This window comes from Castanea sativa, chromosome 1, assembly GCF_040712315.1.
Source record: "Castanea sativa cultivar Marrone di Chiusa Pesio chromosome 1, ASM4071231v1".
Taxonomy (NCBI): Eukaryota; Viridiplantae; Streptophyta; class Magnoliopsida; order Fagales; family Fagaceae; genus Castanea; species Castanea sativa.
This window is the reverse complement of record NC_134013.1, coordinates 20347539-20366983: the sequence shown is the minus strand read 5'-3', so window position 1 is coordinate 20366983 and position 19445 is coordinate 20347539. Positions and strand designations below refer to the sequence as shown.

Here is a 19445-nt window from a genome sequence, read left to right as displayed (position 1 = left end):
TTAGAAGATTTCAATTATTAGCCTTGTCAACTCTAGAGTTTCATTATTGTAAACGCCCTTCTCAAGTGAGATACTTAATGTGTGGTTACAGCACCACACAGGTTGATACACACAACACCTAGTATTCTTCATTTAAGACTACCTCGGTATCAATCATTATTCGAAGTTCATTGCTTGCTTCAAAGCGCAAAAAAAAATATGCTTTTGAGTTGTATATTCGTATGAAAGAAAGGGAAATATAACACAATAAAAGAAGCAAAAGAGTTAAAAGTATAACGTAATAAAAAATATGATACTATAGTGGTTGAATACGCATAGAAAATCCCTAACTACTACACATCTACCATTTGCTATACAAACACTCCCTCGTGCAGTAACTTTGACACTAGTGCAGTAAAGAGAAGTTGTTGGACAAATGCAAAGGGGTCCAAGTCCTTTTATGAGACTCAATTCTAACCCACTGTTGAGGCCGACTTTAAACACATCTAATGTCAAATTTACTATACATTCTGCTGGGTGGAGAGGTGGCTATGATGCAATGAGCAACACAACCAGTAACCTAGGTCCTAGACACCAAACTCAAAAAACAAAAGAAGAAGAAGAAATACGAAAGAACTGTAAATAAGTAAATACAAAATATTTACTAAAGAGTAGGGCCTACAAAGTGCAAATGGAACTGTGACCATTTAGGTAAATGGCAAAACTTGGGATGCAACCCTTGACGTAAATGTGTATTAGATATTTGGATCCTTTCGATAATTAAGGAAAGGTTTTGAACAAATTTCAACTCAATTTCAATATATATACAGAGGTAGGGATGACAAAAATTCTCTATCCCACTTGATCTATTCTGCAGGTTTTTCCCATTTATAATTGTGGATGAATTTTGCTTACCCTACACCGTCTAGCCTTGTCTATCCGATTTATAATTTAATTTTGTATTATCATCTCCTAAATACATTTGTATTTTTCTCTTTTAGCATTCTCATTATCATCAATCTTCTTATTTCTCTCTAAACACCTAATGAGGGATGACAAAATACCTCTGCTCTGCACCCTACTGCTCCTGTTTCGCACAGGTTTTTCTTGCACTAAAACACGGAGGGGACACCCTAATTCGACCTTGCTACACCTGATTGACATCTATACGTACCTATATCTTTATCAATTCTAAATTAATCATTCACCATCTTTTTTTCACACACTACATTATCTGCTTATCTTTTTTTCTTTTTCTTTTTGAGAAACCAGATTGATATTTTATTGAACATAACTAAGGAACATCAAACAAAACGCAGAATTTGGCTTTTTTTTAGCCAAGGCATCAGCAACACAATTACAATTGCGTTTAACATAACAGAAACAGAAAAAACTTAACTCGTTAACTTGGAAGAGGATATCCTCAATCACATGAACATACTCGGACAGACCTGCATTGCCTCTCAGAAGAGCTTGAATAACTACTCCGATGCCAGCAACATTAAAATCTTTATCACTTCTAAATTAACCATTTACAATCCTTTTTAGATTTATTTACTAAATATTACAGTTCTATCTATTTATCAACTATAAATTAATCAATCTCAATTCTCAATCCTTTTTAGACTCATTTGTGACTATCTCTTTGTCAATTTTGAATTATTATTACTTTTGGCTGAATTATTCAGATTTAACCATTTACTACCTCTCTTTTTCAACCCATTTCACGTCCTATCTCTTTTTCAATTGTCGAGGACATTTTAATCATTTAAGCTGATCTAACATTGCACAGAACCATAGCCAAAGTGGATTATCATGAATTAGGAAAATCTGCAGCACTCAGAAAAGGAACACATCCAAATACCAGGAGTCTTATAGGTCTTTAGATTCAGCGACCTTTGATCTTAAGAGTTCAAGTTCACTTTGCACTATTTCATAAATAATCAGAAAATTTGGCTATTAGTCAACATGGATTTCATTTATTTCTACATAGATTTCATATAATAGTTCAATTTTATCCTATAACGAGCCATCAATGCATTTTCAATACTCAGATTGCAAATAGCACCAGGAGAACCAAAAAAAAAAAAAAAAAGGTTTCAGAATATATTAGTGTAAAAAAAGTAAATAACTTTTTTTAACAATATGATACAACATCAAAACGCCTAGAAAAAATAAAGTGTTTCAATATAATGCTTAAAACATCGATATACAAGCAGCTACAGATCTAGTTATACATTTTTTTTTTTCATAACCACACCCAAAAAAAAAAAAAGGGAAGAAACTTCAACTTTTAGTAGAAGGTGGTTCACTGAAAGAGAGAAAGAAGATAAGACAATGCATAACTCTTGCCGGTCCCATAAAAAAAATTGGCACTTTAGTCTACTATGAGCAGCATTCCTTTAATTAATCTACTATTATCTGCTGTGGGAGTTTCCAATCAATAAGGACAGACCAAAAACTATCAGGCAGTCCCAATGACACGGACATTATAAGGAGGTCCACAACAGAAGATTGGCTCATCAGGGGAATGAGTCCTTGCTCTAGCCCTGAGGATGTCATTAGCATCATCTATCAATGCAGCAGCTACCAATGTATACTCACCGGGGACAAGAAAATACAACGAGAAAGAATGCTTGATTTCTTGAAGTGGAGGAATCTCAATTGTGATCCCACTCAAAATACCTAAAATAAATTTAAGAAAAAGAATTAAAACTAGTCAATAGGTTTTTAATAGTGGGGTCTTGCATATGCCTATGTCACACTCAAAAGATTTTCATAACACTAAATTGGCATGCATTCAAAATCATCATTGGCAGGATACTGATTAGCCTATCAAACGAAGTGTGGCAATATTCTAGTTTGTGAACTTAATAGTGCAACAATTATACAACGTAAATAACTAGCATCAAATGATTATAGTAGATTTGCAAAACCAAAACACTCAATATAAACGCATCATAAAAGAAACTCACCAGCCCATAAGACAGTTGCCTTGGCACCCTCTACACAATTTTCTCCAGCTACATCTCTGCATGTAATACTGAGACTCATTTTAATCAAATCCTTAGTGTTATTACGAACCAGAACTTCCATAGGAGTCATCTCATGTGCCAGTACAGGACCTTTAGAAGCAGAAGATTGAACACTACTATTTAACTCATTGGTTGAATCAAGTTTTGCAGGCTCAAGACCATTTCTAACAAGCCTGAAGCCAAATGTCAATGGATCTGGCAACAGTACATCCATTACAGATGCCTGAAGTGCTGCCTGTATAGCATCCTTGATATTCAATTCTCCAGAGCTATTCCGCCCTGATTGCCATCTGACCTTTATTCTAGAAATTAGGTTCTTGATTGAAGCATTAAGTTCAGCCTTAGCATTCTTTTCTGAAAAACTTGAATTTCTGCTGCCAGCTGGACCATCTGCCTGAATATCCTTCATAAAGAAGGAACCATCAAGAATAGGTAGTTTAAAGTGCTCCAGCGGTATCAATACCCTTGCGGAGCAATCTCTATCAATTCTTGTTTTAGGATAACCATATTCAATAGCATCTTGGTCAGCAGAATCATTATCTGCACTGCTGGGGTTTTCCAATTGGACAGAAACACTAATGTCAAACACAACATCCGTTGGATTAGACAACTCAAGTTCAAGAAAACGAAGTCCCCAACTTCCTCTGAAAGGATCAATTTTCACCAATCTGTCTAATTTACTTTCAGAACCAATAGCTCTTTCAGTAGATTGACTATCAACATGAACTGGCATAGGAAGGTTTTCACCCACATGTGCAGGAATTTCCATTGAAAGCAATCGAGCCTTTACAAAGGACAAACCCTGCAAAACACAAATCTGCAAGGGAACAACCAGTCGTCTTCCAGGAGGCACAGAAGATCCAACCGTTGAAGGATCTCCAGAACTTGACAGAGACCCTGAAAAGCAAAATGAAAAGATAATTACTACTGTCAGAAAGTAAAACTACCAAATGTTTATGCCATAAGTAATACAAATGGTACTTGGAGAACTATAGCCCAATCAATATTTCAATGTTACCAAAGAAAATTACAAAAAACAAATTCTTTTTGTAAGTTTTGGCCCCAATGGGAGGAAGAAGAGGAGATTCGAATTATTGACCTCCTTACCAAAGAAATAAACAAAAACGTAAAACAAAATTAATTATTCTGCCTCCTTTCCATAGACAAGAGAGAATATAAATGGCCTAAAAAGTCTGTTCTTCAATTCGCAGTGCAGATGTTTAAGAAGTATAATGCACCAATGGAAGGCTCCCCATATCTGGATGCGCTAACAATTCCTCATAAATACCACTTATCCCCAAAGCCTAAACTGATCAAAGGAATTTATTAATTATTTATCCATTATTCTAACACTCACCTTCATGTGTGGGCTTAGACTCTCCCTTAAAGATTGAAGCTCGACACATGAAAGTATAGAGTAGAGACAGGTTCAAAGTTTGAATCACCCACTCTGTTCAAAATCAGAACCAGTTTATTTGTTATTGGACTTTATGCTATAGGCCCATTTATGCTTATTTTGGTTCCAGCTGGGTCATTAGACTTGTGATTTCTATCGCCGATGGCTTGAACATGAGATGAGGTGCAACTTCCACGTCAGTTGAGTGTGTACTGTGTGCTTTGTCGTAGGTACATACACTTGTAAGGCCTCTCCATCTAATAGCTTAAGCTTTTGGGTTGGCTGCTCTAGCATAGTATCAAAGCCCCATTTATTATTTATTGGCTCTAGGAATTTGGAGGCGATAGGGTGTGTTTAAGAGTCCCAAATTAATTAGGTGTGTATTTCGTATATGCTTATGAACTAGTTGACTTCTCCCCAAAGTTTTTGGGTTGAATGCTTAACAATTCATTTTCAAATTTCAAAAACTGTGTTTCAATGTTCCTCCATGATAAAACAAGATGCACGAAAATCTGTGAAGATTGAAGATTAAAATTAAAAGTATAATCAGTAGTCTTTTTGGAATAAAATATCCATTCAGCAAGAGCAACAATTAGTTAGTTAAAGAATGAGAACCCGAAGTTTTTTTTTTCCTTGTTGGGGGGGGGGGGGGGGGGGAACCACTACCCTTTCAAATCCTTTAACCTTTTCTTTTTTCTTTTTCTTTTTTTAAATTCAATAGTTGGGGTTAAGTGGATTTGAACTCTGGATGTCTACGTTGATAACACCAGAAAGTGCCAACTAGTTAAGCTACAATGTCTTATCTTTAAAATGTCAATGTCTTTGATTGAACTTCCATCATATTACTTACAAACATGAGCAACACCAGATAATAATTGTACTGATCATGTGAAAATATCTGAGTGTATTCATTGTGGCCTGACATATCCACTCAGGTTAGCATGAATAGCCATATTGGTCTTTTAGCCATTAATGTACACTAATACCTTACCTAACAAATCCTCAGCCAAAACAACTGAACTAGAGTCTAGATCAAGTTAACTTAAACTTGATGACTGAAAAAGAATTCTCCAAATTGAATCTTATACTCATATTTTAATGTAGGGGTTGGATTTAAATCAAAACCTATTCTAAGCGATTAATTTTCACGAGATCCAATAGTGAGGAAAGCGTTGATTTCCATGTCACTTTATTTTGCAAAATTTCTTACTCTCCCAATGGTTTCTCATTAATCCACTGCTCTAGTTTGTCTAGTCCTTTCTCTCTAGGCTCTGCTAACCTCACTGGTCCACTCCCTCACTTGCACCATCCAAACCTTCACCAACACCGCCCCCTAGCCCCACTGCCTGGACCTCCCTGCACTCACCTCCTCCTCCACTAGACCCAAAACAAATCCAATCCGTCCCTCTCCACCACCTTCATCACTCCTCCTCCCAAACCTGATGGCTAGCACATGTTTCATAAACTTAATTGGGTCCAGCATAAATTAGTCCCGTTGGCCTGTAATTTCAACAACGCCATGATCAGCAGGACCAACAACATCAACGCCATTAGGCCAATTCAAGGAGCCCAAAGCTCAGATGGCCATTTTTAATGAAAATGAAAATCACCAGGATGGGGAAGATAGGTTAAGATAAAAAGAGAGAGGGGACTAAATAAAATGTCAAAGGGGGAAACATCCAAAAAAAAAAGGGTGGTTTGGTTCAGTAGAGAAGTGAGAGTTTGGGTTTTAGAGATGCTAATGTGTGAAGAATTGGTACCATTAGCAGGAGACAACAAAAAAAAAAGGAAAAAGAAAAATGGTGGGATAAAAAAATAAAGAAAAGAAAGCAAAGATTTAGTCTGTAGCACTTAAACAGCTTGATGAGATTCTTCACCAAAGTGAAGATCCTAGAGAAGACGATTAACCAAGTCTTTTAGGTGGGGCCTAGTGCGACAAGGTCTAAGGTTTTTTAAATCGTAGGATCAAATTGAAGAGCAAGGGAAATTCACAAATGTGGCTGTTGGCGAACCAAAAGCACGAGGCTACAAAGCCAACCCCTGAACGTACGTCAGGACCACCAGGATTCTGTGGACTGGTACCAAACTCAACCCTTGGATTGAGTAATGAAATGAATTAATGAGTTCAGTAGATGTTGGGGAGTTTCTTTTGACGGGCATAGGAAGAAGCTACGAGGTTGTCAATGTCTATTGAAGGTTGATGGAGGGCTACAAAGAACACTAGACCACGGAAAATGAAAAGCCTGAAACCAGGTATGAAAGGGTGAGGGAACTTAAAAAATTTTGCTTCATCTGTGAACTATGACACAAGGGGAAGAGATTATAGGGGTTGCAGTAGAAAGGATAGGGCTTTACAGCTGGTATCATGAATTTTAGGATCACGTCATGGAACATCAGAGGTCTAAATGACAGAGAAAAGAGATAGAGGATTAAAAATTCACTCAGAATGTGGAGGGTGACATTGTTTACATGAAACTAAAATGGAGGCTCTTAACAGAGCAGCGGTGAGGAGTTTGACAGTTTGTAAATTGGGATTTCTTGGAGGCTGAAGGGAACTTAGGAGGCAATTTGTTGCTATGGGAAGGGGTGGTGGAGATGATTGAGGTAGCAAAAGGTATGTACTCAATTTCGTGCAAATTTAGGTGTGGTTGACTGGTTGGTAATTTAATAGCTTCCTCTGGGGTGTATGGCCCCAATTCAGACTAAAATAGAATTTTGTTTGCAAGTATTTACAGCTGGTGGAACTTGCCATGGTGCATTGGTGGATTTTCTAGATACTATCAGAGCTAATAATACATAAATTCATAGAGAGAGAGAGAGAGAGAGAGAGAGAGAGAGAGCAATATTATGTGTGTAGTTCAACGCATGTACCTGCATAATGGATCACCACTGCAGGGCTGCTTCCATCTTTGAAATGCCTCATCATGCTACCAAAGGCACTCTTGCCAGCTGCAGGATCAGGATCCACTAAGCCAAGCTGCCAGGCTTTTAAGGTCACAGGTATTGTCACTTCTGAACCAGGCTTCAAAGGGAGGGCAGCTTTTAAGGTTTCACATGCCACTGAGATGACACAATCTTGGTTTTTCCCTGAGAGTGAAATATGCGCCTGCTCAACTGGAACTGTACCAGCATTAGCCAGGTTAATCCACAGATCACGAATTTCACCTTCATATAATATAATGGCCCCATCGCCACCGCCAACATGTGGCACTAGCAATGGAAGTGGTGGTACAACAGAAATATTTGGAAAAGATACATTCCTCAACTTTGCAGACCCACAGCAACGAAATGGGTCAGAAAGCACAAGTCCTTGTGTTGCTCCAAGTAAAAGATTGTCAACATCTTTAAACAGGTGTTCAGTAACAACTCCAAAACAATGGACCATACAGCCAGGAATTGTCACTGGCCCAACTGAAGTTGGGATTCCTGATAGGGTGATCACCTTGGATGAATTGGTCGGAAGATTAACACTAACTGGGAAAGCATCAAAATTCCCTGAATGCACAGAAAGATATATACTATCAACCCTTAAGTCAAAGCCACATGGATTTGCTAACTCTACCAAGACCTGGACAGGTTCTCCAACGACCCAGATCAGATCTTGCTTGCTGCTATCATTTGACTCTCCTTTGCTGAATGGTGTATAAATAAAAGGCCCAGAAGGAGCAGATCCAGCCCACCAATCTTCTCTTTCTGGATTCCGCTTTACAATGTCCATTTGTGAGGGATGGAGAGGAAAAGAATAAAGCCTGCATTCCATTCAAAATTAATATAAATTATCTAAGTTATTCCACAAATTAAAATGAAAAGGAGGATAGACTAATAGTGATTTGTCCTCATCCTTGACATTACTGATCAGGACCCAATGAAGATAATAGATTTCAAAATCCACTGATTAAGTGCACCAAGCCCCCACATCACAAGGAGTAAGACTCAGTAAATAATTTAAATGCTATTAAGCTTTACTATAAAAAATGTTTTTTTATTGGTAAGTTACACGTCAAGTGGTTATTGAGTCCATGAAAACTCACCCTCCACCTTGCTCTTTCAAGGTGAGGTGCCACTTGACCTAGAACTTATTCGCATTACTCAAAAAAACTAATGGACATTGAGCACCTTATGAAAGGCAAAGCAGGATCAGCACAGCGAGTTCCTGATGGAAGTCTGTCTGCTGAATTTGAGAGTGCACTAGCAAGGCCATTTTGCCCTGCAGGTGTAATTAAAGGGTAATAAGATCTTAGTAGGCGTGCTGCTGCACTCCATGCAGCAAGAGGATCTCCCGCACGAACTGCAGAAAGCAGTATCTCTCTCAGCACGACCATCTGCAGGGTGCTCCATTGAGACTCAAATAGGGAGACTACTGAATGATGATGCATTTTTCCACCATCCACATGACTTGATCCGATTTGCTTCTGTAAAGAAACAAAGGTAGAAGAAGAAATTATTTCCAGAATATGCAAGGCAGAGTCCAAATTTAACAGAACATGAAGTTATTTAGAGAAAAAAAAAACAAATATTGTACTTCTAAATAACTTAATAGAAAGACATAAATGCAATGAGCAAATTATTACTCACAGTATGCCACTAAGTACACTAGCATATCCTTCCTTCCATCACCGAAATTCAAGTTCACTTAACACTACACAAATTTATACCCCCAAGTCATCGGCTGTATGCTAACACTCTGGGAGGATGGAATGGAATGGAAAAAAAAAAAAAAAATATTCCTTCTATTCCCTTGTATGGGAGTTTTAATGAAAGGAATAGAAAGATCATTCTCTTGTTGAGAGTTTAAGTAGGAGGGAAAGGAAATGTTAGAAAGAAACACTCATTCCTCTCTTTTCCCTTAAAACCTCAAATTTTCATTCCCCTCAAAATTTGGAGGAATAAAAGGGAATGGAATTAAGTTTAATAAAAGTTTCATTAAAACTTCCAAAATACCCCTACACATTCAGCTCTTTATTTTAAAATAGGAGTATAATAGTAACATTGTTATAAAATGATTCAATTCCAATCCTTCTATATCACTCTCAAACAAGATTACTTACATTTCATTCCTTTATTTTAAAACATCCAAACAAGATTACTTAATTCAATTCCATTCCATTACTCAAATGCATTCCATTCTTTTTTATTCCTTTACGATTTACTCATTCCATTCCTCTATGAATTCCCAAACGAAGACAAAGTGAGAACACCCCCCTCCCCCCAAGCGGCCCCCTCACCAAAAAGGAAAATTGAGATCACACAAGCATGTAACATAAAATCAGTGAAACCTTATTTGTGTTAGTAAATTTAACTTGGCACTCCTTGCCAAGAAAATGAGAGCAAAAGCTCGTATAAGTACACCATGGTTCAAAGATATTGAAAAGGTTTTACATAAATTAACATCAAGAAATAGAGAATCACCAAGTGAGACCAGCATCATCAAACCTATTGTAAAAGAGAGAGAGGGGGGGGGGGGGGGGCTGGATCTTGTTAGTCTTATAAAATTAAAGATGTGAATGTACAATATCTTTGTTTTATTTATCAGCATAACAAACTGCCCAAAGATGGTTCAAGGAGTATGTCTCCTGTCCTCCATTTGGGCCCCCCGTCATTGTAGGAAGGTCTCATGGAGATCAGAAACGTTCGAATACTTAAGAAGTTTAGATGATCACATTTCATCCATCCATATGATCAGTTCTTTCATCTTAAGCTAGAACATCCAATTTTTGGATAAGCAACCCTTTGGGGTCATATAATGCTAAAAAGAGTTTAAAAAATAATTAGATTGATGTTTGGTAGGGGTTTATGGGAGATGCATCTTTAGACAGGAATGGCTTGGTCAGCCAACAGAATTTGAGTCACGAAAAGGACCATTGTTAGCCAGTACCATGAGAATACTACAACCATGGATGACAGACTACCAACATGTGATGTCTCAACTGCATAAATCATGGCAACGGTTGCGATAATACACACTCCCAAGTCCCCCAAAAATATGGTCACATCTTTTATTGCTTAATACTTATATACTCACATTTGGAAGAGAATGTTCAGAGGTGGATGTTCTACTTTGAACACGATATGCCTTTGTTGTCATTGCCAAAACTTGCATGGCACTTATAGCAGCCAGTCTATTTTCTTGTTGCAGATACAACTGAGCAATCTGCCTTGAAAAGAAGGCAGCTTTTCGCTGATAACCAATAGTCCCATACAACCGAGCTATTTCAACAAATAATATGAGCCTATCACTGGCATCAATCAATGATTTAGCACCATCAGCAGCACTGGTCAACAACTCCACTACCTCCTTAGCCAGCTCTCTTCTGTAAAAGGTTAAAAGAAAAAGACAAGTAAGATGAAGAAATTGTTTTCGGAATAATAGTTTACACTATATATAAAGGTTCAACAAAAACTATACCTGCAAAGGAACCTTGCCAGTTTTAGTGTAGCCTCAAGTTCAAAGCTTAGGGGTGAAACTCTGCATAGAAAACATAAAAATAGATATAATGTTACTTTTAAGAGGTTCCAATAACAAAGAAGGTAATGAAGCACCAAAAACAACATTATTTACAGACTAAACTAGAATTTGAAACAAACGGGAAGCCCAAATTTGTGTTATATAAGCAGAAGGATGCATCAACCATATACATTTTACAGCCATATATATTTGACAATTAACATAATGTAATTAATTGTAAACAAAACCAGAACAAAAAAAAGAAAAGAAAAAATAACTAATATGAAGAGAGCCTTATTGCTAACTCTTATTAATGGGGGCAAGCACCTTATGCCAAATAAAAGAGGCATCAATTACCTCTGAGCATTGTCTTGAATAAATGACTTTCTGTAGTGCACAATGACACTATTATATCGATATCTAACCTCTTCCTCCATAGCCGGATCCTTTTGGCCCATCCGGTCTAACTGATAACAGGAAAATTAAGTAAATAAACAAATAATGTGTATGCAAACCAAGGTCATAGAAGTGCAGAGAGTCTGCATGTGCGGGTCAGAGATCAATCAAGAGTTAACCTAAGTAAAAATTATAATAAGATATTCAATATTTATGGTGATGATTCACTGCATTCTAAACAGTTTAGAAAGTTCATTTTGACCAAACATAAGGATGTGCACTAGAAAAGCAAGAAATCTGTTTTACTATCATACATAATTCAGAAACTGGTGTAACAACATTTTTGCTCCGTTTGTTTCGCTATAAATTTTTCAGGAAAACATTTTTAGCATTTTACAGTGTTTGTTTTATTGTAAAATTTGGTCAAACTTGAAAATGTTTTGTGTTGACCGTAAAATCCTTTGTAAACCATTTTACCCAAAAAAAAATAATTGGCAAAACATATTACAAAAACACACAATGGCACCTGTTTTTGTGGTTTGTGCTTGAAAAAAAAAATTATGTCACACCAAGCACCTGAAAATGTTTTCAAATGTAAAATGTTTTGATAACATTTTACAGCGAAACCAACAGAGCATTTATCTTACAACAACCATATTCCTTGTATTGGTTGCTTGATCCTTATTCACACAATACACTAAGCAGTCATTTGACCACAATGATGTTGCAGGTCCTTAAAAAAATTCTCACGTATTCCCAACATTTGTCACAACTCATAACTGATCAATTACTTTCCAATTACTAACTAAATTCGGCGTGCAATTATTACCAAAAGTTCAAATTTGTCAGTAAATGGAGCCAATCCAATGAACTTTTCATCTTTTAAATTTGCAATGCAAGCGTTAAACCTAAGACCCAATTCCTATGCCCAAGCAGAACTTTGCTTAAAATATTATTAATTATTTATTGCTATTTTACTTTGACTCATGGGCTTACAACACATCCCAATGACATAAAATCATAAATTATCAGAGTTTATAAAATCTAGACACAAAGAGAGATAAATTTATGAGTTCTTTATGGAAATTTTATACAATTAGACATATGTACTATCCTTGGGAGTAAGCATCTCATAACAAAATTAATTAGAAAAACTTTATATTTACATTTAATCTGTAAAGAAAGGCATTCTTATCTACGATGTAATAATGAGTTAATCCTCTTGTCATTTTCAGTTTAGGTGTCTGACACAAGCGATTGTAATAGTTGTGTGTCTGCCTATCTGGTCATGTACAACATGCCATTTATTAAAAGTTAGATAAGTCCTACATATTGAAAACAAAACAGCCTACCAGGAAAGCACAATGATCTAATCTATATGAGAAGAAAAATGAAAACTAAAAACAAAAAAAAAAGTAGAAAGCAAAAAAGCATACCAGTAAGGCACAAACACCACCCTCCAATGCACCGGCATACCAAAAGTAATCACCAGTCAACCTTGCAAGTTCTTGTGAAGTTGCGTAGTGGGCACTAGCATCAACAGGCGATCCTGCCAACAAACAGTAATCACCTATAGTCTTTTGTGACCGGGCAAGCCTTCGTTTTTTTGCCTTGAGGACCTGCATTTTTTTTACCAAGCAAAAGTAACTAAGTTGCAACTTCAAACAACCCAAGTAAAATTCAATTCAATATATAGATTCAATTTCTCCCATAGGACACCTAAAAATAAACCTCCTCTGAATTGAGACTGGCTTGAGAATCTAATGGCGTCTTGAGAATAGTTCCAGCAGATTCTGCCTTAAGCACCCATTTCTCGAACTCCATCAACAGAGACGCAGCAATGTCTTGCATCATCGTCTGTAAATGCATCTCTTGCGTTTGAGTGTCTGCTGGAGGAAACAACTTCAAATTACCTCCTTTTTTACTGCCATCTTCTAGCTACAACGAGAAACAAACAACTATTAAAGATCCATTCACATTTCATTAATGCAACGTCATAATAGTATCAAAATTAGAGAATGTGATAAATAAACTTCTTGGTATTATTGATTGTGTATTAATTACATAACTAGAGTAAGCACAAGACTAACCAACTAGTTAACAAACTAACTAATTCTAGCCGAGAGCCTTGTAGCTCAACTGACACCTCATTGCGTTTCCAACGGAGACTGTCCAGAGTTCAAATCCCCCTCCCCGATTTGTAACTACCGAATTTATCAAAAATACAAAGTAATTCTAACTAATTACAAAATGCAAGTGTGAAATGAAAAATACAGAATAGAGAAAGGTTTTTAGTGGTTTACCTGAGAATCGCCGGGGCAAAAGGCGAAGCAGCGGTGGACGAGAGCGGAGGCGTAGGATTTGCAAGCGGAATTGAATTGATCGATGACGGAATCGAGATCTGGAGAGGAAGGACAATGGCAGATCCCGATTACGGCGAGGATCTTGCGATTGGACTGGAAATCTTCCCAGGGACTCGGTGGAGCTCCGCCGAGTATGAATTTGAATCGGAGGCTACCGGTGTCCCATGGCTGATGCGCGAAGGGTGATTTCTGGTGCTCCGTGTAGAAGGAGCTGATTGCCGATTGCGGAATCGTCTGCTGCCGGAGCAGCATCGTTTGGTACTCCCGGAGTAGACTCGGAGGGACCGTGCCGATCGGCAGGACCGCGATTCGGATCACTGAGGAGGTCTCGATGCTCACGTCTGGCTCCATTGTTTTGAGTGGGGATTGGATGGTGGTGGTGAAGAAGGGTGCAATGATTTGTAATGGGAATGGGGTGTATCAGATCGGGGACATTTTGGATTCCACAGTAGTGTCAGTTCTGAAGCGAGAGATAGGTGAGGAGGAGTGATTAGAGGTGGATGGGGAGAATGAGGGTTGTTCGGCTGCAGGGCAAATGCATTTTGTGCATTTTGGACGGGTTTATTAAGAAAATAAAATTAAAGGAAAATTTTTTGCTACAACTCCCACTAAAATAAATAATTAGTATAGTTATATATTTGAAAATCTAATATTTAGATTTTATATTCTTAACATAAGTATCAAAATTTTTGTTAATCATATTTTTTTAATTTATAAACTTATTTTTTATTTTTTATGCATAACTTTAGACTACAAAAATTTTAAATTTTAAATATTTAATTGTTAACATAATTATTGATCTTTGGTTTTATAAAATTTTTGCAAACTTTGAGGATATAGGAAGAAAATGCAATCCAATTATAGATATATTAAATTCACATTCAATAAAAATAAAATAAACAATTGAGTGAAGTTGTAGTTTTAGGCTACAACCAAATTTATTGCCAAACTTTATCCTAAAATTAATCCTAGCTCCTAGTCTCTTTTTCGTTTTTTTTTTTAATATTTAAAATATAAATAAAATAACAAAAACTACATTCAAAAATAAATTTTTTTTTCCTATAAAAAGTTTTTTTTATAGTAAAAATTGATTGATAAAAGCTAAATAGTTCTCCAATCTCAGAAATAGAAGCTCGTATCACTGTAACTAGTTCTCCAATCTCATTAGCTATACAAGCTTCTATTTCTGTTAATGTCCATTTTTTGAATCCGTACCCAAAAGCCCATACAGAAGAAGGCCCAATGAAAAGCAAGGCTCAAAGACCCACGAAGAAGACCAAAGAGCAAGAAAGGTCCAAAGAAAGAAGTGCAAGGGAAAGCGATCTACAGCAAAACACAAATCTACAGCAGAATACAGATCTGCCGCAGAATACAGTTCTTCAACAGAATGGCTTCGACAAATAAAAATAAATTGGGCCCAAGACCTTTTTGATCCAGTTAACATTATTTGGCCCATAAAGGCCCAAATCCATTTGTATAAAAAAGATAAACATAAAAACTGATATGAAGAAGCATGATGAAAAAAAACAAGGAACAGCAGGAAGTGTCAGCAACAGGAATCACTTGAAGGAAATAAAAGTCAAACCGAAGGAAATAAAAGTCAAACCGAAGGAAATGACAAACGCAGTAGAAAACGCATAAAGAAATAAGACAAAAAACACGCAGCAGAATGAAACAAAACTAATATGGCAACAACGGTGTGGGAATGAAAGAAGACAAAAACAGAAGATAGTTGAGCAAGCACAGAAGGGCCGAAGTACCACCAACCTGTACCCAGCCAATATAAGAGAGGTGGGCCCACGATGAAAGGGATTCAGAGGGTGTGGTTTGGTGGTGGGGGGAAAAAGAGGTCTATATTTGGTTTCCTACCATAATTTCTTTTAGAAATATACCTTACTAGAATGGTATCTTACCTAAAAGAAGTAGTAGATGGTTGAGACCATTTGATGCATGACATAGAACTAGGTAGTGAGATAGCTCAATCCTTATTCATTTGAACTTAGAGGTAGAGGTATACAGCAAGAACAAACAAAAGGGAATTTCGTCGTGAAATGAGTATTGGTGTAGCAAACATGTGCTGAGCAATGACAATGGTCGGGGCAACCAATGGGTTGGTAGATAGTCCTAAAGGGATGCCCACAATAAACTAAAAACAGTTGGTGAAACCCTAGGGGTAAAATGGAAAGATCTCATTGAATTAGCTCACTATAAAAGGAGGAGATATCCATGAATGAAAAAGGGGGGGAGACCTAATAAGGAAGCACCTAAGGGGGGAGATCCAATGGGGAAGCACCTAAGAGGGGAGATCCAATGGGGAAGCACCTAAGGGAAAAGACTCAAGTAGGGAAAATACATACGGCAAGATAGTATTTAGAAACTAAGAGTAAAAAAAAGAACAGAGATAAAGAAAGAAAGTGTAAAAAGAAAAAAGAAAACACGGCAGGAATAGGGACATGCATCAATAGACCATTTTTTCCCTCCTTCTTAGCAAACCCACTCTTTGAAGCCTCCAAAAGTAATAGTTAGTAGTCATTTATGTCTATTCTCCATAATGCACAACTTTGATGGCAGAAACCTATGACAAGGTTGTTCAAGTTGGGGTTTAAATTTCTTCTTGGTTTACTTAATCTATGAGAAGATTCAATGCTTGATTTCAATTGCAAATATATTTAATTTCTCTCGTTACAACTTATATCTGTTGTATTTAGTTATTCTGCTGTAGCACTTTTTTATCACGTTTGCTGCATCAGTTGTTTTGCTGTGGTATCTTTACTTGTTGTACTAGTTATTCTTCTGTAGCACATTTTTATTGTATTTATCATGTTAGCTATTATACTAGTTAAACCTCATTTTCTGCTAAAACTTTCTTATTTCTTTGTTATTACGTGTTTTACTTTTGACATAAACTAATCATTATCCTGCCATAAGTATATATACATATATTTTGTTTCTCATGTTCTGCAAAATATATTTTATAGATGTATATATGAATACGTATAAGTATATTTACGAATATATGTATGTATATATTTGAGACATGCTAACCCATGTAAGCTATCATTTGCTTGATTGGTATTTTCTTTGGGTTTTAGATTTGTTTATGTGCAGGAAGTAAAAAAGTATTTCTGCAGTAATAAATGAAGAGTAGTCATTTACATTGCAAAAAGCTTTATTGCACGGCAGAAGACTTTAAAGCACAGTAGACAACTTTACTGCATAGCAGAAAAATTTACAACACAACAAAAAGTTTTACTGCACAACAGACGTTTTTACTGCACATCATAAAGTTTTGCTACATAGAAGAAAAGTTAGATCTGTGGCAGAAACTGGAGAAAAGTTTATTCTGCTGCAGAAATGGAGAATAAGCCCACTTTGCAGCATTTTCCCTTGGACTTTGGACTTAACGTTTGCGCATAAACTAGGAACGGCAGAATGGTACTTTGGAACCCATTCTGCGGAGCACTAGACCCAACTTCCTTCTTAGAAAAAGCCTAGACTAAGCGTTGCCTAATAACATCAAGATGCATGTCTAAGGTATAAGAAACGTAAAAAAAAACCCTCGACAACTTCCATGTTCATGCTTTTAATAGGTATATTGAAGATCTTAATCCAAAATAGAGAGTTTTGGAATTTGACTTTGCAAATTGCAAGGACTTAGATCACTAGTAAAACATTTCGTCAGGATGAATTTTTTTATCAGAAGACCATGGGCCCCTAACAATGGGATTTTTTTTCTTTCCAATTTAACACCAAAATCTTAACAACTTCATTAATTAGTATCGTTTTAAAACTATTTAGGAAACTAACATCTTAAATGTTTTGGACTTGAGTTTACTGTAGCAACTCAAGTTTTAAAGACTCGAGTTTCATGTGCTAAGGTTGGAACTCAAGTTTTAAAGACTCAAGTACCCACAAACTAGAGAGAAACAGTACCCAGGAAACAATAAACAACAAACCCATAAGACACAGTAAAGAACAAATCAGTGAGACACCACCATAAACACCAAAGAAAACAAACCCAGAAAACAACAAAATCAAACCCAAGCACACCGAAGACAACAAATCCAGAGTGAAACAACAATATCAAGCAACAAAGGATTAGAGGATATATATATATATATATATATATATATATATTTTTAAGACCATGAGGATATTCTTATTCTTCTTCTTCTTGCTCTATAGGCTCAATTTTAACATTGAAATCGAGTTCATTATACTCAATTTAGCATAGCAAAAAATCGAATCTTTTACGCTTGAGATGTTAGTTTCCTAAATAGCTTTGGAAATGTGCTGACTAACAAAATTGTTAGCATTTTGGTGTTAAGTTTCAAAGACTTGAGTTTCGTGTGCTGAGGGTGGAACTTGAGTTTTAAAGACTTGAGTACCCACAAACTAGAGAAACACAATACCCAGGAGACAAAAAACAACAAACCTATAAGACACGGTAAAGAACAAATCAAGGAGACACCACCAGAGACACCAAAGAAAACAAACCCAGAAAACAACAAAATCAAACCTAAGCATAGCGAAGACAACAAATCCAGAGAGAAACAACAAACCCAAGCCGCTCCAATGTCGAGATCGAAACTACCATGGGTTTGGGTTTGGATTAGAGGATTTTTAATTTTTATTTTTTTGACCGCAGGGATATTCTTATTCTTCTTCTTCGTCTTCTTCTTACTCTATAGGCTCAATTTTAATGTTAAAATTGAGTTCATTATACTCGATTTAGCATAGCAGAATCGAGTCTTTTACACTTGAGATGTTAGTTTCTTAAATAGTTTCGAAAACGTGCTCACTAACAAAATTGTTAGCATTTTGGTGTTAAACTGCAAAAAAATATCTTATCGATGATTTCTTTAAGGTTTTACTCATTAACAAAGACAACCTAATAAATTATGGTAAATGTTAACGAGCACCATAATCCGTAAGGGTCTTTGTTAAGGTTGGACTAATATGGATCCTATTTAATAAAAAAATTGAACAAATGAAAGAAAAAGACATAAAATTTGTCTCATAAATTATTTTAATATTTTTTTTTTCTCTTTATGAAATAAGTCCCACAACTTATAAAGTTGAAAACAATGACATAAAGCTACACAAAAAGACAAAAAAAATTGCAGATAAAAAGGTCAAACAGTTGTTGTTAACGAGCACTTTATGGTGCCCTTTAACACAACCTATAAATTATTACCAACTTCTTTGAGGTTCAAACCATGAGACTAACACCATAGATACTAAATAGTGAATTTAAAAGTCTATGGATTAAACTTTTTATTAGTCTAGATCTTGAATAAGAGATTGTATTGTGCCTGTTGATGAGAAATAGCTACCTTGTGGGACTTGACAGCCATCACTCCTATATATTCATCAAAGAGACAAAAAATGCTTCCATAATCCATCCAAAGAAACATCCATTGTTAATGAGTAATAACATCAGGACATAGAAAGGATGTGAGTGTGGATGAAAAGGTAGGCAACAGAATGAAACAGTACAAGGAAAAAGGGAAAGAAACGAAAAATCTCCTACCAAAATTTGAAAAAATGATATTACATGTTTGAATCTTGGGTAAGGGACGCAAGTTGGTGGCTTTTACTTTCCAAGATCACAGAGAGTAGGGGGGAGAGAAGTTGGTATTAAGATTGTGAGGACGAGGATCCCTAATCCTATTTAAGTGGACTGCCAAGATCATTTCCAAGGATACATCTCGGACCTTGGGGACGAGCATTGGTTAGCCACGGGGACAAGCACTAGTTAACCTCGGGGACGAGCATCAACCATGGGAGGCGCATGAAGTTAAAATATCACAGAGGGAAGAAAGTAGTTT

General features: G+C 36.4%; 1 protein-coding gene across 1 annotated transcript; it reads right to left on the bottom strand.

Annotated features, from left to right (window-relative positions):
• Positions 1 to 2145: 2145 nt before the first annotated feature.
• Positions 2146 to 14147, bottom strand: LOC142621085 (trafficking protein particle complex II-specific subunit 120 homolog). Its single transcript, XM_075794403.1, has 10 exons — positions 13555 to 14147; positions 12983 to 13189; positions 12688 to 12870; positions 11213 to 11322; positions 10817 to 10876; positions 10433 to 10721; positions 8527 to 8822; positions 7282 to 8159; positions 2955 to 3911; positions 2146 to 2664 (listed from the first exon to the last, which is right to left on the bottom strand). The coding sequence occupies exons 1-10, from the start codon at positions 13963 to 13965 to the stop codon at positions 2444 to 2446; spliced, it is 3612 nt and encodes a 1203-aa protein (XP_075650518.1). The 5' UTR covers positions 13966 to 14147; the 3' UTR covers positions 2146 to 2443.
• Positions 14148 to 19445: the final 5298 nt, after the last annotated feature.